Source organism: Pinus tabuliformis, chromosome 9, assembly GCF_031772625.1.
Source record: "Pinus tabuliformis cultivar Carrire ecotype Pingquan chromosome 9, CPIR1, whole genome shotgun sequence".
NCBI lineage: Eukaryota > Viridiplantae > Streptophyta > Pinopsida > Pinales > Pinaceae > Pinus > Pinus tabuliformis.
In genome coordinates, this window is record NC_142307.1 from 720,055,529 (window position 1) to 720,081,339 (window position 25,811).

Below are 25,811 nucleotides of genomic sequence, written 5' to 3' on the forward strand. Positions count from 1 at the left end.
TATCTCATCCGAAGTGTTGAACCAAAGTATTGGGTCCCAAGTATTGGTTCTAAGTGGTTTTGGACCATGGTATTAAGTAAGGCCTAAGACTAAAAAAGGGGAAGGAGATCATTAGGCAAAGGCACTCAAGGATCGAATACCTTATGAAGAGAAAGATCTAGAATACTGGTTTTTTGGTAATCGTGCATAGCTGGATCTGCATCAAGGAGGAACCTGAGCACTAGAAGAAGGATCTGTTCTATTGATGGGTCAAGATCTCAAGGCTTGAAGAGAAGTATCTTTGTATGATTTTGATATGTTATATTTGGCGCATGAATTGATCTATAAATCTGATGATTTGGGTATAACTGATGTCTGAATATTTTATAGATCTGTACGCAGGTTCTGCATAGGAAAGGCACGTATACATGTTGATTTGGTATATCAAAACTATGTATGTACGCAGGTTTGCCTTAATATAATAGCGTATGCATGCAGGTTATACATATTGAAGTAGCGTATGTCTCATGAAATATGTTTTAACTACTTCTATTTATTGTTGTAGTGTTCTGGGTTTAGGATTGTTTCTGGTTACTGTTACTATATTATGGTTACAACATTCAGACAAGTGATTGTTTGATTCAGTTTTGGTTGGTGCAAAGGAGATTGGTTGATGCAGATGTATTTGATGTTTGATTAATGTTATTGATGGATCCAGTCTAAAAATTTATGAAACGTGGTCCCTGGAAGAAAAGAGAAGGTAGTAGCCCTCTGCAGGTAGAAGCCTGTGTACTGGTATAAGACTGAACTAGTACAGAAATATTGTAAAAATAAGTTTCTTATTAAAAGAATATAGAGACAAATTGCAGCAGGTGGTTTTCACCCACATTGGGTTTCCACCTTATATCTTGTGTTCAGAATATATGCGGTTCTTACATCTAACTACACAGTACGTGCTCTAAACATAGTTGCGTATATACGCAGGTTTAATTAACAAAAGTAGCGTATAACATTTTCCTTATGAAAATGAAAGATTGTAAAATTACTAATACTGATTCACCCCCCCCCCGCCATCTCAGTATTATTTCCAACATCTCTTTCATCATTCCCTCATTAAAATCATAGTCCTTTATCATCTCAAAGAGCTCAACACTGTTGGTCAAACCAATTTCAAACAAAGGGAGACTTTGGGTTGGGCACAACACTATTTTTCCAATGACTTGATTGGGTTCCTAAGTCGCAAAAATAGTAAAGATATCTATGAGGGCATGATAATTAGGGAGTACCAAGGTGTACATGTATTATACTCAAAGTAGATATCAAAGATATTTTATTCAAGGCCATTGAATTGGTTTACGAGGAAAATGTCTAAACCCATAATATTGGTTATTGGAAAATCTCATTTCATTATTTCAATTGTTACAAAGTTCGACATGTTAAGACCTAGTGGTTAGAGTTGAAGGAACTTTTCTCTGACAACAAGTAAAGATTGTGTAATATCTCTCTTTTTCCCAAGGGTTTTCACTGTCTTGGTTGTCGGACAATGGGTCTTGTCAACAATTAATTACATCCCACCACAGTTTCAAATGGAATTTGATATTGTTAATTATGAGCCCAATCATGTCCACATGAGGCATTCAAATCCTTGTATGAATTTACAGGTGACACTTCATTGTCTTAACAAATCATCTCCAACCAAATCATGAGGTGTTTCCAAGATGGATGGTGTTCCATGGTAGATATTTAATTTGAGCATGAGTTGTCCAAGGTTGTTTTCGTTTTGAGAAAAAATAGTAGTGCAAAAGAGCTAAGCTCTCATTCTAGCTTTAAGGTAGTAACTATCCCTAAGTCTCAGCCAAACTCCCTTTCATTTAATATTTTTAAGTCTCTTTTGGTCCCCCATGGTTCCAGAGCTTTGTCTAAGCCAGAGCTCTATGTTAGAGTGAAACAAGATAAGTTTACAATGGTCATTGGTAAGGATATCAAATTCTAGGATATCCCAAACTTGTTAGAAACTAGTTTGGTAGGAATACTTTATGGTAAGACAGTGTAAAAGGCATCTCTCACTGCATGGGTTTTGGACAATTGGATGTTAGCCCTTGGTTATATGTCATTTTTCGATGGATTTGTTCGTGGTTGAATAGGCTTTCAATTTTGGCTGAGGGTGGACTATAATAAGATGAAGGAGACAAAATGGGATTGGGGACAATCGAGCCTAGTCCTAGAAAAATGGTTGGTGGATGTTGATCCCACTCACAAACATATCTTTGTGAAACAACTTTGGACTATATTTTTGAGCCCTCCCTTTGTCTTCTATACAGAGGAGGCCCTTCACACTATTGGCAAGAATATTGGTATATTTATTTATATCGACCCTAATTGGTATGTTCCGATTAATAGGCATTGGGTTTGGATTCTAGTAAAAGTAGATATCAAAGAGTGTTTATTCAAGGCCATTGAATTAGTTTACAAGGAAAACATCTAGACCCATAAGATTGATTATTGGAAAATGTCATTTCATTGTTTCAATCATTACGAAGTTGGACATGTTAAAACCCAATGGTTAGAGTTGAAGGCTCCCATTTTGAGGAAAAAGAGAATTTGGAAGTAAGTTAGAAGCAAGTTTGAACCAAAACCTACAATTTCAAATTATCAAAAATTTCATGTCAAGTTGGAACCTATCCTTAAGGTTTAGCAAGAAGTTCAAGTAAACATTACGCCTCCTTCTACTAAGATTAATTCCCCTTCATATTCTTCTTTGGTTTTATCTTTTGATATAAATTCTTTTACTTTGATGGATTTCCTTATTATTTTGCATTCTCCTTTCCATGTTCCCTCTCTTTTCCTTGCCCCTTCTATTCCTAATCATATCTCCCCCCCTTTGACCTTGAACTGTCAAACCTCCCTAAAGAGGTTAAAATTGTAGTGAATAAGCCTAAATATTCAAATTTCCCCAACATTCTCAAACCTAAGGTTAGACTAATGGAAGAATGTTTATCGAAAGGAGGATTAACTTCAGAACAATAGATATCAAATGCAACAGGTTGAAAATCTCACCCTCTTAATGCACAACAAAAATCACAACAACCTATTAAAAGGGGAAAGGAAAAGGAAAATGAAATACCTTTCAAATAGGCTGGGAAAAATATGACTTATAGGAGGCAAGCTTACGATTGCAATAATGGGTTGGGAAAAAGTAGTTTTAGATAAAGGGTGACTTTGGGCTATGCACAACACTATTTTTTCAATGACTTGGTTGGGTTCCCAAATCACAAAAAAAGTAAGGCTATCTATAAGCGCATGATAACAAGGGAGTTCCAAGGTGTGCTAGGGAATGACAAGAAGTGATAACACATGTGAGACAATTCCTGGACATGTTAGGCATACCAAGATATTCGAACATGTGCTATGTTCTAGGGTGTGGCAACAACGCGTGTTAGGGAGTGTTAGGGAAACATAAGGGAGCACTAGTTTCAATTGCATGGAAATGAATGAATAAGAGTGTGTGATAGGGAGTGTTAGCGAGTTCCAAGTGTGCTAAGGAGGATCAACCCCACCAAATTTAAGCACACTAACTGAAGGATAACACAAGGATCTAGTGACCCAAATTGAAACCAGATATAAAACCCATTTTAAAATAGTCAACCTAGATGATTTCTAAGGAAATACATGTGTCAGATACTGAATTCAGAAAAACCCATTCCAAAAAAAAGAAACAACTCGGTTTAATTCTAAGGAAATTATGTGTTGGAGCTACAAACCTGTATTTTTGTCAACCCGCAGCATAAACCTCCACCTAGTACTTGGTCTTACATGTATCTAAGGGATACAATATGGTACTACTGATGAACCCTGTTATGGATCTGGAAGTTGTGTTTGTCAAATATTCAAAATCAAACCCCATTGCATATAAATTCCACCGAATAAGATCATTAATATGATATATATATATCCATTGTGGGGGTACAAAATCAGGTATTTAGAACCCAAAGTGTGAATACAGAAAATTGATGATTGATGTTGGAAGTCCAACAATAAAAAGTTGGGTTGCTTGCAACTGAGATTCCAAATCAAAATTAAAGATCTCCCTGACGGATTAGAATAGATACAAATCAACATGTTTAACTAATCCAATATATGGGAGTTTGATGCAAGTGCTGACATCGGCTCTTGACTTACCCAAATATCAGTTACAATGAAGTTCAGATTGCAGGTGTTGTTGATGATTTTGATGTTGTGGTATATGGTAGCATTGTATGTTTGGTGTCTCAATTAACCAAGCTACAAAAACTTCGACTGGATCCCTGTGCTGGTTTGGATTGAAGTTAGGGTTTTTTTTACGAAGCTAATTTTAAAATTGGGCAAGATTGTTATATGTAACTACATGTAATGGTTCACAATGCTATGGAATTAGGTATTGTGCACTAGTCAAGTGGACTAGGAATTGGAATTCAACATTGTTATTAGATTTATTATAGATTTGGATTAATCAAGTATTCAGAATTTAGATAGATTAAATTTCTTTTTATTTTTAATAAGGAAAAAAGATATTGATTTTCATTAATAAAAAGTAGATATATACTTTGGTATTTCATTGTTAATGTTTTTGCATGCCATATATTAGATTTTAAAATAAAATGGTTAAATTTTGAAGTATCTTATGACTCTACATTACAGTTATTTTATTTATGAAAATTGTCTAGTATATCAATTTTAACAAAAAAAAGCTTAAAGTTTTTTATGATGACAAATATAACATATATCATTCAAACATGACAAAAACATATCATGATCTATGAAAAGTTTCATGGACAGATGAAAAATAAGTGAGATGAAGGAAAAAATTTCAAGGGCATCCATTTATAAGTTAAAAATCCTTGAGTTGCAAAAGGATTCCCTTGTCAAAAAGTGAGTATAAAATCCTCCTTGGCACATGTACATTTGCATACCTTCATTGATAGGAGATCTGCCGCTTGATTTTACTCTTTATAGACATTATTAGAGGTCAACCTTTGAAAGGTATTCATCAAATATCTTATGCATTGCATCCAAAAGTAAGTGAAGGTGGTCCAAATTTTGTTGTCAATTGTACCCACTCTAGGATCATCTTGGAATCTCCAAATGCAGTTAAATCTTCAATTGCAATCTAGTTAGCACATAGAAGAGCCCCCAAGGGTATGATTAGCTCAACTCTATTATTTGACCCTATGACACCATGCCAACTGAAATGGAAGGTGTTGTCTGGCTTCAAAACCAAATGTGTCCCACTTCCACAAACCTTGTTGGTGGATGCTCCATAAAAAATAAAAATAAAAAATAAAAAAATAAAGTATGACCATAGCTCCATGATTCAAAAATGTCTTCTACGTTGTTCCTCCTTCATTAGCCATATCTCCATAAAATATGCAAAGATATTTACATAGTAATTTCTAGTATCTGGTTCTGTTTGTTCAAAAATCTTCTCATCCCTGCTTCTCCATATGCCCCACAAAATATAGAAAGGCACGGAACGATATGTCTTGAAACCTTCAAACCATTCAGTGAGACATCTCTAAATGGAAACCATGTTCTAGATTACATGTATTTTAAGTGCTTGAAGAACCCCACTCCATACTGAGGTTGCGAAAGGACATGTTAGAAATAGATTTTCCACGTCTTCTAAATCTTCTTTGCATAAAGAGAATCTTCCAAGATCCTCAAAGACCATTTTATGGATATTATACCAAGTCAAAATATTATTGTGGACCACCATCCACATAAAAATAATAATTTGAGAGGTATATCCCATCTCCACGTGTTATTAAACCAAAAAGAATATCATTCAAGCCGCGTCCATGATAAATATGTTTATAAATCTCTTTAACCGAGATCTACTCATTATACATAACACCTTCTCATTTTAGTTGTTTTTTCTTCTTAGTGAGTTTTAAACCTATTATACTTAATTATGTTGTGAAATGTGCCCATTCCATAAACAGATCCTCTGGAAATCCAAGTTCAAATGCATTAATTCAATAACTTGTAATAGAAGAAGATCCTCAATCACATGAGATATAATTCATAAAGTAAATCCTTTTCTTATGTAAATGCTCAAGCATGTGAATAGAAAGAGTATGTATTCCCTCCACCCCTTTGGTATCATCTAGTCCTATTTCTATACTATTCCCCCTTCCAACCTCCCATCTCAGATTTCTTAGTAGCCAATATTTGTTTCTCATCATGCTTCTACATATATAAAATGCCACCTTGTTCTTTGGAGCCGCCTCTTTAATCCATTCCTTAAGCTGTCTATGTTTTAGATATTTATCTTCAATAACCTAATACCAAAATACCTTTTCCTTGGAAATTTTTCCATAATTTCTTCACAATTAAAGCCTTACTAAAACATTATGTGTCCTTTATACCCCACCCTCAATCCTTCTCATGTCTCGCAAGCACCTCTAAGTAGACCAAAAGTATCTTATTTTTAGATTTAGTCCTAGCCAAAAGGAACCTAGCTATAATAACATCAATTATTTTGGTCTAAAGATACTGAAGGGGGAAAGATACTGAGGTTTGAGCCCTCTAATTGCAATTAAATCACCTCCTCCCCATTTGTCATGAAATTATTTGAAGATGTCAATTGTTCATGGTTTTTTCAAAGAGTGTAGGAAGTAGGTTACCATGAGCATCTCAGATGTATATTTTTCCTCGCCTTGTAGGAAGACAAGATCAACATTACAGGGACTGATATCATATTTTCAATGGATTCCATCTCTCAAGTTGCAAGCATACCAAACCATGGAGAAAATTCCTTCAAAGGCATGAACCTAGACCTAGAAGAGTACAAACCCTACTTGAAATCACAATAAAAAGGAGCTCACTCACATGTTTTACCATTCATATACTTGTTGGAGAGATATGTACCATTAATGAATGTTGTCATGAAGTTGTTCACATGTGAGGGCATATTTTCTAGGCTATATCAATACCACATAAGACTTCTCATGCACTTTATAGCTGCCAAGCCTCCAAATTTGTCTAGCTACTTTTATAGGAGCCTAACCAATGTCTGAAAGGGTGCAATTGAAAGGCAAAGTGCATTATCCCATCCTCTTTCACCATTGCCTAATAAAGCTTATAGTACTCCATCAGTTGAAGGAGAATAACATGACATGTGACACCTTCATTAAGGCAGCCTTGAAAATGCATATAACCACTTCACCAAGCCAACACCAAACCATGTCAGTACAACCCATGGAGGTGGGGTCATCAAGCACACATGCTGAGCCTACATTTTCCAAAACCCACCTAATCCTTGCTATCTAACCTAAAATCCTTTATATTCTAGTCATCTCTTAGCTGTGATTTCATTGAGAAATCCCTCTTTGGTTCTGTAGAGCTACATACCAAACTAAAATTGTGGTCTGTGGTTACCTCTGTCGATCTCCTCATTAGCCTAGGATATTGTGGAGGAATATAACAAAGGGCATGGCAACTAGGGAGTGTCGAGGATTTCTAGTGAATGTAAGGTTCCGAAGCCATGGAAAAAAGTAATGTTAAATGTGAGGTCATGACTGCCAAGGTGTGTTAGGGAATGCTAGGGCATGCTAACATGTGCCAAATAGTACGAAGACATGTCAAACAAGCTAATATGTGCCAAGTGATAACACATGCCAAGATGTACAAGGGCGTGACAATGCAAGCCACAGACTCTCAAGGAAACAAAATGTAGGAACAAGTTAAACTACAAGGAAATGAGCACATAATAGAGTTAATAAGTCATCAATTTACCTTTTCCATGAGGGGCATGCTAGGCACGCCATCACTAGGTGCCAATGGGTTCCAAGTGCCAAGTTTCAATGCATTCTAAGTGCCAAATCTTTCTTTTTTTCTTCACATATAGTTTCCAATAATTAAATTTAATATTAAATCATGACAAAGCATACTAAGTCATCTCAATGCATGCCAAACATGCTAAGACTTTCCAAGTGCCAACATGTGCCAAGTTCTAATGTGTGTCAGGGAGTTTGATGCATGCTATGAAGTGGAAGAGTGTATCGAAGAGTGATAAGGCATGCTAGAGAGTGCCAATGCATGCTAAGGAGTGTTGGGGAGTACTAGGACAACACAAGGGAACACTAGGTCAAAATGCATGGAAGTGAATGAATAAGAGGGTGTGTCAAGGAGTGTTAATGAGTGCTAGTTGTCATGCCAAGAAGGGAGTGAAAATATATGCTAAGCATGGGTTAGGCATGCTAGGGAATATTAGGAAATTTCAAGAAGTGCTAGAGTGTGTTAGGTAGTTCTGAGGTGTGCTAACATGTGCCAAATAGTGCCAAGGTATGCCAGGTGCCAAGACATGATAGGATGTGCAGGGTGCCAAAGTATACCAATATCCGTTAAGGAGTTTCAAGGCAACAAAAGGAATAACTGAGCTAAAATGCAAGGAAATGAACACATAAGAGGGTTAATAAGTCGGGACTTTATCTTTTTCAAAAGGGGCATGCTAGGCACACTAATAATATGTTCCAATACATGCCAAGTGCCAATGTGTTCCAAGTGCTAATATTTGTCAATGCAATGTTATCCCAAGCTGTTCCAGGGCATGCTAGGGACTAAAGGGCATGCCAACACATGATAGGGGAGTGCTATGCTATGTTAGGGCATGCCAACATGTGCTTCTGTGTCCTACTCATGGAAATTTTTTCTAGGTACAAAGATGTTCCAAGACATGTGAGGTGCCGAGGGATGTTAGTGTATTGTTCCAAAGCATGTTAAGGTGTGCCATCAGTGTCGAGGAGTGCTAGGTATCTTTCATTAATAGAATTGATAGAGCTTGATTATGTATTAAATAATATAGTTCGTACACACACTAGTAGAAGTTTATTTAAAGGGAGTTTGCTAGATAATAAACCTAATAGAGATGAATCATGTGTTGACTCATAAGAAAACTATATTCTTATGACTTGAGGGAAATGATACACACTAATTACTTCTTAACAAATTGACTGAATATTATAAACACTATGACCTTAGACACATAATGAGAAATACTCCACAACAATGGTCTTAAATCATTATCTTTTGACAAAAAATATACTAACAGGTACATAGCGTCATCAAAAACTCAATTGAATGATCAATGATGATGAACATGTTTTTACTGTCACCAAAAGTAACCAAAAAGAGCATTGGTGAGGGTCAATAAAATATTGTCACTAGAAGTGTTACCGAAGAAAGAATTAGTGATGGGCCTTTAATGACCCTCACCAAAAGTGTCACCAAAGAGAGAATTAGTGACGGGCCTTTAACAACCCTCACCAAAAGTGCCATTCAAAATGGCTTTGGTGACAAACCTTAAAGGACCATCACTATATACACTTACAATAATTATTTTTTAAAGGCCATCACCATATGCGACATTGGTAATAGACCTTAAAGGTCTATCATAGGCATGAAGTGTCATCAAAAACTTATTGGAATGATCAATGATGATGAACATTTATTGACCGTCACCAAAAGTAACCAAAAAAATCATTTGTGATGGTCGATAAAAGATTGTCACTAAAAGTGTCACCAAAGAGATAATTAGTGATGGGCCCTTAAGGAACCTCACCAAAACTGTCACCAAAGAGATAATTAGTGACAACCCTTTAACAACCCTCACCAAAAGTTTCACTGAAAATGGCTTTAGTGGCAAACCTTAAAGGACCATCACTATATAAACTTACAACAACATTTTTTTAAATACTGTCACCATATGCGACATTCGTGACAGACCTTAAAATTCCGTCACAGGCATGACCCTCACCAATGACCTTTTTTCTTCTAGTGTTAGTTGCAAGTAGCATTTTTGGCACAATGAGATAAGGTAACTAGTGTATTTTTATGTTAGATATGCACTGAAAGTTATGTGTTTATGGCAACATTATGCAAGGGATTGCATTGTAAATACACTTCCATGAAAGTTAGAAGAAGACTCAGGTTGAGCTTTCCTTTGGAAGCACTGGGAACCATGGGGATTGTTTCACGGTGTCCATTTCTAGTCTTGTGATTTTGTTATTTTATGATTGTTGCGCTTGACTTGAGATTTTGATTGTGTCTGGTGCATAGTTATGCCATTGTGTTTATGATGTCGTATTGTTTTTTGTTTTCCATGGCTTTCTTCTTGTTTTCTTTTCGATATTTACTTTATTATTTTTAGAGTCTTGGGAATTGGCTGGGGAAAGAGAAATTTAACAGAGATCAGAGACAGTTGTGTGGTACCCAAAAGGTAATGTAAGATTCGGATGAAGCATGAGTAACCACAGTAGAAGGTAATATTGTACAGTCCGTTAGAATAGTTGGGTCCATTGTGGTAAATGGACAGTGGTAGTACAAACATGAGAAAGGTAACCAAAAAAGGTGAAGTAAATGGATCTAAGGAGTCAGATGTCATGGCTAAGTTGGGAACTATGGTTCTCAATGTTCTGCATGTTGTGCAAAAATAAGGAAGTTCTCTTAACCTAGATCTTATGTTATTTGGTGATTATGTTACAATCATGCTTATGCTGATGTTTATATATGTACACATATATTTCATTGTCTAATAGGATCATGATTGTTTTATGCTAACACTTATATATATGTATGTATGTATCTGTGTCACTTTTTGATAGGGTTATGAGGGATTGTTCTTGTGGAGGAATGAGTGCTTAAGAGGTTCTTAGCTACGATGAATCAATTGGGAAGAGTAGTCATGAAAAATATATGAGGTCAGTATCATGTGGATATGAATTGATATTATATGCTTGTATTATGCCTACGCTAATGTTATGATAGGTGATTCTGAAGGATACATCAACAAAATGAAAATAGTGTGGTTTGTGGCATGCTAGGATAAGCATGGATGGTAGAGAGACACTAGAAGCAAGTTACCTGATAGAGACAATGTGGTTTTAGGGATGTGTGGTACTATTGTTTTGCACCTTTTGTATATGTTAACATGTTGCATCTGTGATGTTGTGCGGATTAGGTGGTGTGCATATATAGTGTGTGTACATGTTGTTTATGCAATGGTATGTACACAATGGTATAGATAGTGTTATGTGAACATTCCATATTCAATGTTGGGTATATATCATGCTATGTACATGTTGTATATGTGGTGTTGTGTACAGATGATGCTATGTACATGTTCAATATGCAGTTCTACGTACATGTGGTGTTACTTTCATGTTGTAAATGTGGTGCTATGCACATATGGTGTTGTGTGCATGATTGTACAAGTGGTGTTGTGTGAATGTGGTGTTGTGTACATGTTGTATAAGTGGCATTGTGTACAAGTGGTGTTGTGTACATATTGTGCATGTGATTCTATTTACATGTGTTGTCATGTACATGTCATGCATGTGGTACTATGTACACGTGTTATTGTGTACACATTATACATGTGGTGTAGTGTACATGTGGCATTCTATACATATTGTGTAGATGGTGTCATGCACATGTGATGTTGTGCACACATTGTGGATGTGGTGCAGAGTATAGGTGGTATTGTGTACACATTGTACATATGGCAATGGTGTACATGTGATATTGTGTGTATGTCATACATGTTGTGTTGAGCTCATGCAGTACTATGTATGTGTATTGTGTAGTTGTGGTGTCATGACATGCGTACTCATTGTGTTGTACTATGTGTAGTACATCTATTTTGTTGTGGTGTACATTAAGTGTAGGTACATGTATTATGTGGCATTGTACATTGGGTATATATGTGCGAGTTGTGTTGTATATCACGTGTATTTGTATGCATTTTTTGGTCACTACAAGAAAAATGGTCATTGGTGAGGGTCATGCCTGTGACAGACCTTTAAGGTCTGTCACCAATGTCGCATATGGTGACAGTCTTTAAAAAAGTGTTGTTGTAAGTATATATAGTGATGGTCCTTTAAGGTTTGTCACCAAAGCCATTTTCAATGACACTTTTGGTGAGGGTCGTTAAAGGCCCATCACTAATCCTTTCTTTGGAGACACTTTTGGTGAGGGTTGTTAAAGGCCCATCACTAATTCTCTCTTTGGTGATACTTCTAGTGACGATATTTTATTGACTATCACCAATGATATTTTTGGTTACTTTTGGTGACAGTCAATAAATGTTCGTCATCATTGATCATTCCAATGAGTTTTTGGTGACACTTCATGCTTGTGATGGACCTTTAAGGTCCATCACAAATGTCTCATATGGTGACGATCTTTGAAAAATCATTGTTGTAAGTGTATATAGTGATGGTCCTTTAAGGTTTGTCGGCAAAGCCATTTTCAATGACACTTTTGGTGAGGGTCGTTAAAGGCCGGCCACTAATTCTCTCTTTGTTGACACTTTTGGTGAGGGTCGTTAAAGGCCCATCACTAATTCTCACTTTGGTGACACTTCTAGTGACATCTTTTACTGACCCTCACCAATGGTCTTTTTGGTTACTTTTGGTGACGGTAAAAAAAATCGTCATCATTCATCATTCTAATGAGTTTTTGATGATGCTATGTACCTGTTACTATATTGTTTGTCAAAAGATAATGATTTAAGACCATTGTTGTGGAGTGTTTTTCATTATGTGTCCAAGGTCATAGTGGTTATAATAGTCAGTCATTTTTTTAAGAAGTAATTAGTGTGTATCATTTCCCTCAAGTCATAAGAATATAGTTTTCCTATGAGTCAACACATGATTCATCTATATTAGGTTTATTATTTAGCAAGTTTCCTTTAAATAAATTTCCACTAGTGTGTGTAGAAACTATATCATTCAATACATAATCAAGCTCTGTAAATGCTATTAATGAGAGATACCTGGCACTCCTCAATGTTCATGGCACACTTTAACATTCTTTGGAATAGTACACTAACATTCCTTATCACCTCGCATGTCTTGGAACTGTACACTAACATTCCTTTGCAACTCACATGTCTTGGAACATCTTTGTACCTAGAACATCTTGCAATGAGTAGGACACCCAAGCACATGTTGGCATGCCCTAGTATAGCATAGAACTCCCCTATCATGTATTAGCACACCCTATAGTCCCTAGCATGCCCTAGAACACCTTGACATAATATTTCATTGACAAACATTAGCACTTGGCACACATTGGCAATTGGCATGTATTGGAACATATTATTAGTGTGCCTAGCATGCCCCTTTAGAAAAAGATAAAGTCCTAACATATTAACCCTCTTATGTGTTCATTTCATTGCATTTTAGCTTGGTTATTTCATTTGTTTCCTTCAAACTCCTTAACGTATATTGGCATACTCTGGCACCCTGCACATCCTAACATGCCTTAGCACCGGGCATGCCTTGGCACTATTTTTCACATGTTAGCACACCCTGAAACTACCTAGCACATTCTAGCACTTCTTGACATTCCCTGATATTCCCTGTCATGCCTTACCCATGCTTAGTATACCTTGTCACTCCTCCTTGGCATGACAACTCACACTCATTGAAATTCCCCAACACACCATCATATTCATTCACTTCCATGCATTTTGACCTAGTTATCCCTTATGTTGTCCTAGTACTCCCTAACACTCCTCAACATGCTTTTTCACTCTCTAACACACCTTATCACTCTTCGATATGCTCTGCCACTTCATGGCATGCATCACACTCCCTCACGCACATTGGCACTTGGCATGTGTTGGCACTTGGCAAGTATTAACATGTTTGGCATGTGCTGAGATGACTTGGTTGCTTTGGCATGGTTTAATATTAAAGTTATTTTAGATCAATTATTGGAAACTAGATGACAATAAACGGAGGAATATTCTGCACTTAGAATGCATTGATACTTGGCAGTTGGCACCTATTGGTACCTAGTGTTGGTGTGCCTAGCTTGCCCTTCATGGTAAATCAATGACTTATTAAACCTATTATGTGCTCATTTCCTTGTAGTTTAACTTGTTCCTCCCTTTTTTTCCTTAACAGTCCTTGGCATGCATTGTCACAACCTTGTACATCTTGTCATGTCTTAGCACTTGGAAAAACTTAACTTGTTTGACATGTCTTCGTACTATATGGCACATGTTAGCATGCCCTAAAATTCCCTTACACACTGTGACGGTCATGACCTCACAACTAGAATTACATTTTTCCATGACTTGGGAACCTTACATTCACTAGAACACCTAGGCACTCCCTAGTTTTCATGCCCTTTGTTATCCTCCACAATGTCCCAAGCTGATGAGGAGATCGACAGAGGTAACCACGAACGAAGCTTTTAGTTTGGTATCTAGCCATACCAAACCAGAGATGGCTCTCTCTATGAAATCAAAGCCAAGAGATGATTCGACTGTAAAGGATTTTAGTCTAGATAGCTAGGCTCGGATGGGATTTGGAAAATTTAGGGTTTTGTTGCTGGATAATGGAGAAAAACCAAGTAGCTAGGTCAGAGGATCAAAGGGTTACAACAGAAAATATATTAAGGAGTAAGGTAGAATTACTTTTGTGATGGATCTTAGGGTTTGTCGATGTAGTGTAGAATTTATAAGAAGAAAAAGGTCTTAATGAGCATGAAACATGAATTCATTAAGCAAGAAAGAAAGTAACACGTGATAATGATTTTTCCATAAAAACAAAGTTTTATGCAAAGAATTTTGTTTATAAATTGTAAGGAAAATCATTGAAGAAATGATGAATGGAAAGAGAAGATGAATATCTTTCATATAAAGCTATAACAGAGAAAAAATAACATCACAAACTTATTGCACATGAATTCCTAGATAATAGTTGCAAACTGTGTCCTTTGATTTCTAGAAAATGTCCAAGTACAAGCTACAATAGTTCTCTCCTTTGAAATCCAACTCATTCTATTACTGAGAAACGTATTCATAAAGACCAAAACAACATCTCCCCACTCTCACGGGTTGAATCCATGACTCTAGGAATTGTTCCATGAGGTGTTCTAACCAAACCCTAATGTTTAGGGAAGTTAAAAGCAACTTCTACAATTAACTTTGACTCTAACCTTTGTCATAAATGAGGTCAAATTTACATAAAAACAAATTACAAAGACTAAACACCCATTATTTACATTTAATTTTACCCCTCACATTCATCTACTTCACCCTTTTGACTTTTACCAAAGTCAAACTAGGAATTTCAATAAATTATAGAGTGAAACTTTTACAAACATCTCAGAAATTTACAGGTGTGCAACGAGCTGTTGGAGTCCATTTGTGAGTGTCTTTCTGAAGTCCATATCTAGATCTGAAGCCTTTTTCTAGAAATATGGGAGAGTTTATATGTATTTAGAGTATTTGTGCACTCAAATTGACCCATTTGTCACTGACATATGGCGATTCTCCCAAGGTGTCTCTAGGTGCGTAGTGAAATGGAAAAAGAGGGGCAAAAAGGTGATTTTTGTCCTATTTTTTGAAAAGTTCTCAAAAGTTGATCCCCAGACCAGGAAAGTTGGAAAATGGGTTTTCAGAGGGGTTCATAATATTTCTAAAAATGATGATTTTCCATCATTTAGAGACCTAAGGAAGAAGCGCAACGTGAGCTTGTTGCGCTCCTAGACAAAAAATTGCCAAAAAATTGCAAGTCTGCACTAGTCTGCACCAAAACACAACATTTTCTCCAAATCCTCCCAAATTTTTTCTAGAAATGCCTAATGAGGTATGTTATGAAATAATTGATGAATCAGAAAGAAAATCTAACTTACCCTTCTCCTCTTGTCTGATTAGGGTTTCCTTGAGTTTTTCCTTCAACTGCTTGATTTTAACCTTGGTAACCTGACCTTGTGTAATAATGGATGGCCATTTTCTTTTGCAACTTTTTATCCTTGTTGGCCTTGTGAAGGAGCTTCTCAAGGTGGAAATTTACTTTTTCAAGCCAAAACTCCATGTGCTCATTTATTTCCATGGCAATCCTCTCTTCAAAGGTCAATTCTTCCATTGGTGGCTTTTGTTCTCTTTCCCTCTGAAGTGCCTTCCTAAGGCACATTCTCCTTGGTCTCTTCCTTGCCAAATGTACTTCATGCTACTTAGTGTCCTCATGGTCCACCACTGCCTTTCCTTTCATCTCTTGTTTCTTGGCTTTGAATTTCTCTTTCTCCATGACTAGTTGTTTTGCCTTAAGTTGACTATTTTCTTGCTCAAGGAATGAAATGATGGATTGGGCCATTTCTAAATTTTCCTTTAGCTCCAAGATATGAGAATCATTCTCTTTGATGACGTGTTTCAAGTTTTGATTCTCATCATGTGCCTCCAATTCAACTAGGTCAAGGTCATGCTCAATGGGCTCCTCATCATGCAAAGAAGACTCATGATGTGATGGTGATCCTAATTCTGCAGATGTAGTAGGCTTGGGACCTTCCTCAATTTCAGGAGAAAACACAAGGATTCTACCTCTCTGATATGTCTTGGTCACCTCTGGCCTAGGTGCCTTGGAAAACTCATCATGTTTACTTGATGACCCCACCTCCATGGGTTGTACTAACATGGTTTGGTGTTGGCTTGGTGAAGTGGTTATATGCATTTTCAAGGCTGCCTCAATGAAGGTGTCCCATGTCATGTTATTCTCTTTCAACTGATGGAGTACTATAAACTTTATTAGGCTATGATGAAAGAGGCTAGGATAATGTGTTTTTCCTTTCAATTTCACCTTTTTAAACATTTTCGTTAGGCTCCTAGATAAGTAGCTGGACAAATTTAGAGACTTGGCAGCTATAAAGTGCATGAGCAGTCTTATGTGGTATTGATATAGCCTAGAAAATATGCCCTCACATCTGAAGAAATTCATGACAACCTTCATCAATGGTGCATATCTCTCCAACAACTATCTGAATGGGAAAACATGTGAGTGAGCTCCTTTTTATTATGATTTCAAGTAGGGTTTGTACTCTTCTAGGTCTACGTTCATGCCTTTGAACCGGTTTTCACCATGGTTTGGTATGCATGTAGCTTGACAGATGGAATCCACTAAAAACATGAAATCAGTCCTTACAATGTTGTTCTTGTGTTCCTTCAAGGTGAGGGCAAATATACCTGTGAGATGCTCATGGTAACCTACTTCCTGCACTCTTTGACAAAACCCTAAACAATTGACATCTTCAAAGAATTTCATCAAAAATGGGGAGGAGGTGATTTCATTGTAATTAGAGGGCTCAAACCTCGGTATCTTCCCCCCTTGTTTTACTTCCTCTTCTTTGATGGTGATGAGTCAGGCTCCATACTTTAAACCCTAGGTGAAAGGCAAGCAAAAAAAGTGAAATTTGATGTTCTGAGGGAATGAGGTGGTATGATGGACTTAGGAGTTGCCTAAATTTGTAAGGAAATTTAGGAGGGTAGGGGATGATTTTAGTGAGTAGGGGAAAAACTACTTTTGGGAAATGAGTGAGGGGAGGGGTGGAAAAGGCCAAAACAAAGTCATATCCTAGAAGGAGATAGGGTAGACTAGGGTTTACAAGAAAATGATAGAAAATGAGGGGATAAGGCTTTGTGATGGATGGAAATGGTGTATTAGCTGAAAACAAAGGTCTAGGGACAAGGAATATAAGGTTTAGGGTAAAAACTCATCATTTGAGGATCAAAACCCCGGAAATCATATAAACCCTAAAAGGAGAAGTATTTGATCATTTTCATGACATATGAGGTAAAGGAGCACATGAAATTGATTAAACTTACTTGTTATAGAGCCTGGAGGATGAAATGACTGAAGAGGAGATTTGAAAATTGAATTTTGGTGGTCAAACAACAATTTTCTACATGTTGGAAATAATACTGAGAGGGGGGGGGGGTGAATCAGTATTATTAAATCAATAACTTTTCATTTCACAGTCAGATTTGAATACGATACTTCAGCTATGGGAAACTGCGTATATACGCTACTGTGTCTAAAGAAACCAGGGTATATCAGAAAACTTAAGATTCATTAATTGTTGATCTTTAATCAGTGCATCAGGACTTCATTAATCATAAGAACAGTAAAAAGGAGCAGTAAAACAGAACATATCATCACACACATGGACACAAAGATATAAGGTGGAAACCCAATGTGGGAGAAAACCACCTGCTGCATTCGTCTCTATATTCTTTTAATTAGAAACTTCTTCTTACAATGATTTTGTACTGGTGCAGTCTTATACCAGTACGCAGGTTGCTACCTGTAGAAGGCTACAACCTTCTCTTGTTCTCCAACTTCTTTTGGAAGGGAACTACAACCCCCCTTAGCTCTTGTACTAGCTATGGTACTAGTACATAGGTGCTGACCTACAGAAGGCTACGACCTTCTCTTTTCTTTCAGGGACCACTTTTCATAAATTTTCAGACTGGATCCATGAATAACATCAATCAAACATCAAGTATATCTGCATCAACCAATCTCCTTTCCACCAAACATATGAGTACCCTTTTAGGTGCACCTTTCCATGCTTTTCAATTTATCTTATTCAACACATTTCAACTTATATATGACTTCATCAAGATGTTTTCACTTAGTGTACTAGTTTTCAAAGTTCCAGATCTTCCATAACTTTCTCATCAGACTCAGCCCTCCCATGATTGTTGATAGTTAAGGTATCATTTTCCACTCAGCATGATAGGCTTCCTATAAATATTTGCATATCCTCACATTATTTTTCTGAAATACACTATAGAGTCCATCATCTCTACCATGTTTACCATTGCCTTCATCTTGGACCTAGTAAACATCCCTGTTGGTAGATACCATTTCACCATACATGGATTAGCCCATTTTATAGACCATACGCTATTAATATCAATGACCATCCACTTAGGATGAGGAGCCAACTCATTTGCATGTCATAAATATCAACCACATTCTCCTCTTCTTTACTTATTTCCTACCAACCCCACTCTTGGGACACCTCATTTTTTTTTTTCCAGATCAATTTGAATGCACTCACATGTTCTACATTTGGTCTATCATCCCTCCATATGGCATAGCCCATTTGTGTCACCTCATATACGCCATTAACCTCACACTAAGACCAATCAATGTCCCCTCCCCGGGAGCAAAAAATGTTTACCTATATCATTACGCAGGTCATCATTTTCTGTGTATGTAGATTTGAAACCACCTTTACGTTATTTTGTCAAGTGTACAAATTTGTTTTTAGGAAAAGGATTCCCAACCATATTTTCATGTCTTGTACCAAATGATAGTTACTAGTTTCACTTGGTTAAATATTGCACATTACCACACCATGATTCAGATTCATTCACCTTCCTCACACCAGTCAAAACATGCTTATACCTACCCTAGATGTCCTACCCACTATAGGAAAATTTTCGTGACAAGAATTGTTATGAATTTTGCCACTCACTTTACTGCTCCAAGCTTGGGAAGTTTTATGTATCCACGCATATTGTTAACTCTCATTATCATGCCTTACCAACCACCATGTTACAGTCATATCCTCTTCATAATGATTCCCTGAATCACCATATCCAGTTATTAGCACTTATTTCCTATCCACTTCAATACCCATATCCTAATATCGAAGGAATACCTTAGCTGTGCCACCCCCCCCCCTTACGGGACAACCTTGGGTGGCATTGCGGAAATCACTATCGCCCATTCATGTCATCGGTTTCCTTGACATTAAACATTAGAAAAGTTTTTCATGTCAGAGTAGTATCGTATGCAGTGGCCATTGGAATTTTCTCATTTATTTAAATACCCATGCATCCCTTAGCACCTCATTTAAAAATGCTTACATTTTGATGCATGGGAGGTACCTAGAGTTGAAGACCCATGCATCCTTTGGCATCTCATTCAATAGTGCTTCAGTTTATATGCATGGGGGCACCCAGTTTAATTTATTCATTAGAAGCACCCATTAGGGTATAAGAAGTTATCATCATCAAAATTCAACATGTCAGCGAGATCAACACCGATATGATAGGAACAATTCATGTATGTTTATAACAGTCAATCATTAGACATCATAAGGAGCATGGGACATGCTTGCCTCATATAGGAACTCTTGATACCAATATTTTTTTAGAGCATGGCTATCTTGCATCGTTAGTCAACGTTTTCCCCTACCCATCTCCACAGTAAGTTTCTTTATCTCTCAAGAAGTGGAGAAGACTCTCAGTCAAAACAAAAAAATGTGATGTATTTCGTCTGTTCATTTTCTACTAACCTCATACATTAGGGGGCACTGTTAGCATGGAAAAATCATACAAAAATTTGTATAATTCAAATGACACTAGATTCATCCAACAAAGCATACAAGTGAATGTTTTGCAACTAAACACATCATGAAATACAAAAACAAAATATCTACAATGGTTTTAATCATAAATTCTACCCCTCTGACCCATCTAATGAAAAAAATTAACGGCTGCATGACTTTTTCTTTGATAGCATACGACCAAACAAATGTCGAAGTTAGCATCCCAAGATGACTTCACACACTTGAACTGGGATTCCCTAATATGTACCAGCCTAGGTATTCCATTTCGATCCAACTTATAGATGTATAGCCTCCAAGGGATTCTCTTGTCCTACTCATAAGTCATTATTTCATTAATGAACCAGGAGAGGGAAAAGGCATTCAAATTTCTATATAAATAGGCCATTGGAGAACCAAAAACAAGAAGAAGTAAAATCATTGTTATGCTAGAAGAAATTCTCCTTGGTAATCCAACATTCTATTGATAAGATGATTTCATCATTAAGAGATTCTTCATACTTTTTTGCAACAGAGAAGGAGCTTGCAAAGAGATCCATGAGAACAAATTCCTTGTTGATGAAAATTTATCACCATTTATCAAACAATTCTCTCTAGGTGTTTTATTATTCATATATTATATCTCTTCTACATTCATCAGTCAATAAAGGGAACCCTTTTCCATTATTTTGTTGATTTGTTTGCTTCATTAAACATTGCTTGTGTTGTTATTTCCTAGTTTTAGTTTATGTTTATGTATGCATTGTTTTCAATATTTATAGTGCTTTTTTACCCATGTTTTTCCACAATAAACAACCAATGACTTGTACTTTCCTTGTAGCGAACAGCCAACTACAAGGATGGTGTCTTTAATACTCCAAAGAAACAAAAAAACCACTACATTGAGGCATTCAGGATTCAAGGTACTAAATTATTTTTCTAAATCAACTTACTACATAACGAGCTAAAGTTGATAGCAACTGACCCATCACAGGAGATTCTAGAACATTAAACTCATTTCAAGTTTTGAAGAAAAAAAATTATGACAAATTCAGCTCAAAATTAGGGATGGTCGGCGTGATTGAAGGTTGTGATTTTCAAGGTAATTTTGATTGAGGTTGGAATTGTATTGAACATATCGACGAAATGACATTTGACTTGGAAACATTTCACTCAAAAACAAGACCAAAAATTAGTTTCAAAGCATTCAATGAGGTATGATCAATTTGAGAGGCAAATGGATTTCCTAACCCAGACATCAAATGTGGTGAAGAGACATGTTCAAGAGTGACATATTACCTTTTTTCAACACAAAAACAAGTGTTTCCTTCCCATTTCCCCTCACCATTACTAGAAAGTACCTCTTTTTTTTTATGCAAGCTTGAGGAGGATAAAATATGCTTGTCCTCTAAGCTCATTCTTTGGACGAGTGCTTCAATTTATTTTAATGGACCCTATGAAGGGTTGTTTGGTATCGACAAGATTTATAAGTCATACAATGTTTACATTTTATGATTCCAGCGAGGGGGTAACTCAGTTTCATTTTTTATATTTAATGACTGATATGATTTTTGTGTTGTAGGCCCTCCTGTGACAGATCACTTCCTATCGACTTCAGCTCATTATATAGGAAGTTGATATAGAAACCTCCTTCAACACCTTGGATCTTGCATGCATTGATAGCAGGTTTGTCACTCACTACAACAAAACCAGCGATTTGTGCCAGATTTTAGTGCATTTTTTTTGTAATTGTGATGAGCAACCTGGCGCTAAATTTGGCTCTATTGTACAATTTTTAAAGCGTCCTTTTTTGCACCTGATTTTGCATCCTTTTTCACGCTAGATTTTGCACCATTTTTTACACCAAACTATGCATCATTTTTTGCGTCAAATTATGAACCAAGGTTTGCATCTTATTTTATGACAGGTTTTGCTTCTAGTTTTGTGTCATTTTTTGCATCTATTTTTCATTCTCTTTTGCTTCCTATTTTGTGTCATTCTTTGCTTCCATTTTTGCACCATCATTTGCATCAAGTTTACACTGTATTTTGAATCCAATTTAACGTCTTTTTATGCATCCATTTTGTGTCAGTTTTAGCATCTAGTCTTACGCCAGGTTTTGTATCTAGTCTTACACTAGTTTTTGCTTCTATTTTTGCACCAGCTTTGGTGCCTATCTTTGCACCATGTGTTGAATTTGATTTAACACCAAATTTTGCATCCATTTTTGTGCCCATTTTTGTATCTTTTTTTGGACCATTTTTTACATCCACATTTACGTTTGATTTGTCTCCATTTTTCCCATCTCATTTTGCACCATATTTTGCGTCATTTGTTTCATCCAATTTTGCATCATTTTTAACACCATCTCTTGCATCTAATGTTACATCATTTTGAGCATCCAAATTTGCATTTATATTTGCATCTTATGTTGAGTCATGTGTTGTGTCCACCTTTGCATCTTATTTTGTGTCTAATGGTACATTCAATTTAGAGCCATTTTTTATGTCTACTTTTGTATTTGTTTTTGCACCAAGTTTTGCATCCAATTTTAAGCTATTTTATGCCCCTTTTTGCACCATTTTTTTGTGTCTACTTGTGTCGAATGTTGCACCATTATTTACACCGAATTTTTCATCCAATTTTGCATTTTTTTGGTGTCTAGTTTCACATCGTTTTCACCATCCAAATTTGCATCTTTTTTTGCCTCATTTTGTGTCCACATTTGCATATAATTTTGTGTCTGAGTTCGAGCCTAAATTTGCATGTGATTAGGAATCATTTTTTACATCCAATATGACATCCTTGGTTTCACCTTTTTTCAGCCCCATTTTGCATCTTGTTTTATGTCTTTTCTTACATCTTTTTTTTTTTTCCTTTTTTGCACCCAAATTTGCTTCCCAAATTTACACCATTATTTGCATCATCATTTGGCATATTAATTTTTAACATTTTTTGCTTCTTTTTAACGCTCAACTTTGCATCTTATTTTACATGTAGTTGTTGTCTTTTTTTGCATCTAATTTGGTGCCCATTTATGTGTCCTTGTTTTTGCCCAATTTGATATCCTTTTGTATGCCATGTTTTGTTCCCTTCTTTGTGTCAACTATTGCACAATTTTTCACTTCTAATTTAAAACACTTTGTATGTCAATTGCTTGCATTTTGTATTAATTCCTAGTTTAACATCCAATTTTACTTTCAATTTTGCATCCATGGTTACATCCGCATTTGACTTCTTATATAGAGTATATTTTTCTTTACATATATGACCCCCTTTATAGATTCATAGTGAAATATATGATAGTTTCTAAATATCATTAAAGCAGATATCACAATTCAAAATCATTTGTAAAGAAATTTAAGAGAAATTGACAACATCCATCCAAAAAAATAACAATGTGTCATTAACAATTTTCAAAACATGTATAAAATAGCAACATAATACTAATAAAATCAGTATTATTTTTAATCAAAACAAGTAAAATTCAAATATGGTTAACAAATCAAAATATTTCATGAATATCGTTATTCTACGATAAATTAACAACATACATAAATCAAACTCATCGTATGATTACAAAATCAAAATGTCTCATTGATATAGGGTAAATTCACAACACCCATCTAAACATAGCAATGTCATTCTACACAATAATTTCTCATAAAAAACAATGCATGTGCATGCCTAGCTACCACCACCAAGATCATCCTCATGATCATCTTGACCATCCTCATTACTCTGATCCACATCATCACCAACACCACAACGATCATCATCATCTCCTCCTTCACCACCATCATCCTCATCCTCATCATCTCCTGATATATGTTGAACATAATTTGGATCATCGTCTTGGCAATCATTACCTATAGCATTCTGACAAAAAAAATCAATATTACATGTTAGTATTAATTACATAACACAACGCATGTTTTTGTTATACAATGTTAACCATAAAATGAGGTAAGATATAATATCTAATAGTACTAAAAAATAAAATGAAAATATGGTTTAAAAGTATATTGGAAATCCAACTAAGATTACATACCATAGAGTCCATCCAAACAACAAATTCAACCCATCTCTTTTGCTGCAGCACCTCCTTTTCCAAATGATTTGGAGGTCTTCCATATTTTAGTTCCTATCAATCAGTAAATAGGGAGAAATTAGATAACAATGACTTTCTTCTAGTACAAAATTTATTAAAAAAATATCACATGTTTAATATACTTACAAAGGTTGTTATCAGTGCTTTTAAACCTTTCTGGCCACTACGATGAGTGACTTTTGTCTTGGTTAACCTCGCCTTGAATGCCTTGTCCTTAAACATAAACCAATTCAATTTATTTTCACACAAATACATGTCTAAGATACTTATAAGTATTAATACATTCTAAATAATGTTTAATGAAAAATTCAATACCTGAATGCTTTCATTGCCGGCTTTTCTTTGTGCATCCAACTTCTCATATGATTTTACAAGTTCTTTCCATACTTTAAAAGGTATGTCAATAGGTCTTTGTTTTAGTCTTTGATCTTGAGGCATTTTTTTAAATTTTCTTGTTTGGTTAAAAATTTTGGTTAAAAAAAACCGAACAAGTAATTCACATCAATGGCATGGGGACTCTATGGATATGTGTAAAAAAATGGCTATAAAGAAAACATCCAAAAAACATATGAGCTCTCCCTTTGATGGTCACTTGGGGCATATGGCTAGAAAGGAACAACTCCATTTTCGAAAATCAAGGACAATCCTTTCTCAAAGTCCTTCCTAATATTTGCTCCAAATGTCTTAAAATGAAAAACAAAATTCAAAAGTCATCCTTAAACATCTCCCTTAAATATAACGTTGGACCATAAATTCTTCACTTTTATTGTTATCGGCTCTGGAATGATTTTTCTATATGCAATTATATAATGAAATATGTGTGCACTAATGAAAACACATTGAGTTTCATTTTTCATAATCGCAAACAATGAAAAAAGAATCACACGTAACTAGCATCATTTTGGAAATTTTATATTTATTAAAAATCTTTAACATGTTTTCCTCCCATATCTCATAAAAAGGTGTGAAATTTTTTATATACTCTCCAATAAGCACTATAACAAAACCAGCGATTTGGAGGTTTTACACTAAGTTTTTCAACATCAAGCTTACTAGGGCTTGCACCACCGGGGTTATTAGTAAGAATCTCATAAGGTTTGCATAGGCATGATTATTAGAATCAAAATAGTAGGATTTGCACTAAAAAACAGTTCATAGAGCTTTCCTGCTGGGGAGAAAATCACAAGTTCAACTTCTGTAGTGCAGAGCACCGAGAGCTCGCAAGCTTTCTTCAGCAATCCACCTACGTTTGGAAAATGTAGCCTGCCTGCTGGCGATGTTCTCAATCCTCTTCCTCTGCATCTTTCCCCTCACTATTCTTGTATGTCCTCTTTCGTTTTTCCCTCCAAACAAACCCTCTCAAATTGAGAAAGCAGAACAACTCACTCGATGAGAATCCGAATCCAATTATCGCTTCTAACAATAACCCAATACGATACCAGAAGTGATTACACAAAACCTTATTGACTCTTCATTTGTTTGGAAAAGAGCCAAGCATATACTTCTGACGAGGGTTTCCGTCTCAAGTCTGGCTCGCAGGACGTCGCTTAGTCAA

General features: G+C 36.0%; 1 protein-coding gene across 1 annotated transcript; it reads right to left on the reverse strand.

Moving 5' to 3' along the window:
* Window positions 1-23,648: 23,648 nt before the first annotated feature.
* Window positions 23,649-25,025, reverse strand: LOC149150709 (uncharacterized). The gene is made up of 3 exons (XM_089439781.1): window positions 24,383-25,025; window positions 24,197-24,289; window positions 23,649-24,024 (listed from the first exon to the last, which is right to left on the reverse strand). Exons 1-3 carry the CDS (start codon window positions 24,509-24,511, stop codon window positions 23,833-23,835), a joined length of 414 nt encoding a protein of 137 aa, XP_089295907.1. The 5' UTR covers window positions 24,512-25,025; the 3' UTR covers window positions 23,649-23,832.
* Between the last annotated feature and the right edge of the window lie 786 nt (window positions 25,026-25,811).

Coding starts and splice junctions, on each gene's coding strand:
- LOC149150709 (XM_089439781.1), bottom strand. CDS start 24,511: ATGTATTTGTGTGAAAATAAATTGAATTGGTTTATGTTTAAGGACAAG. Junction 24,290..24,382: donor AAGCACTGATAACAACCTTT/GTAAGTATATTA, acceptor ACTGATTGATAG/GAACTAAAATATGGAAGACC. Junction 24,025..24,196: donor TTGTTTGGATGGACTCTATG/GTATGTAATCTT, acceptor TTTTTTTGTCAG/AATGCTATAGGTAATGATTG.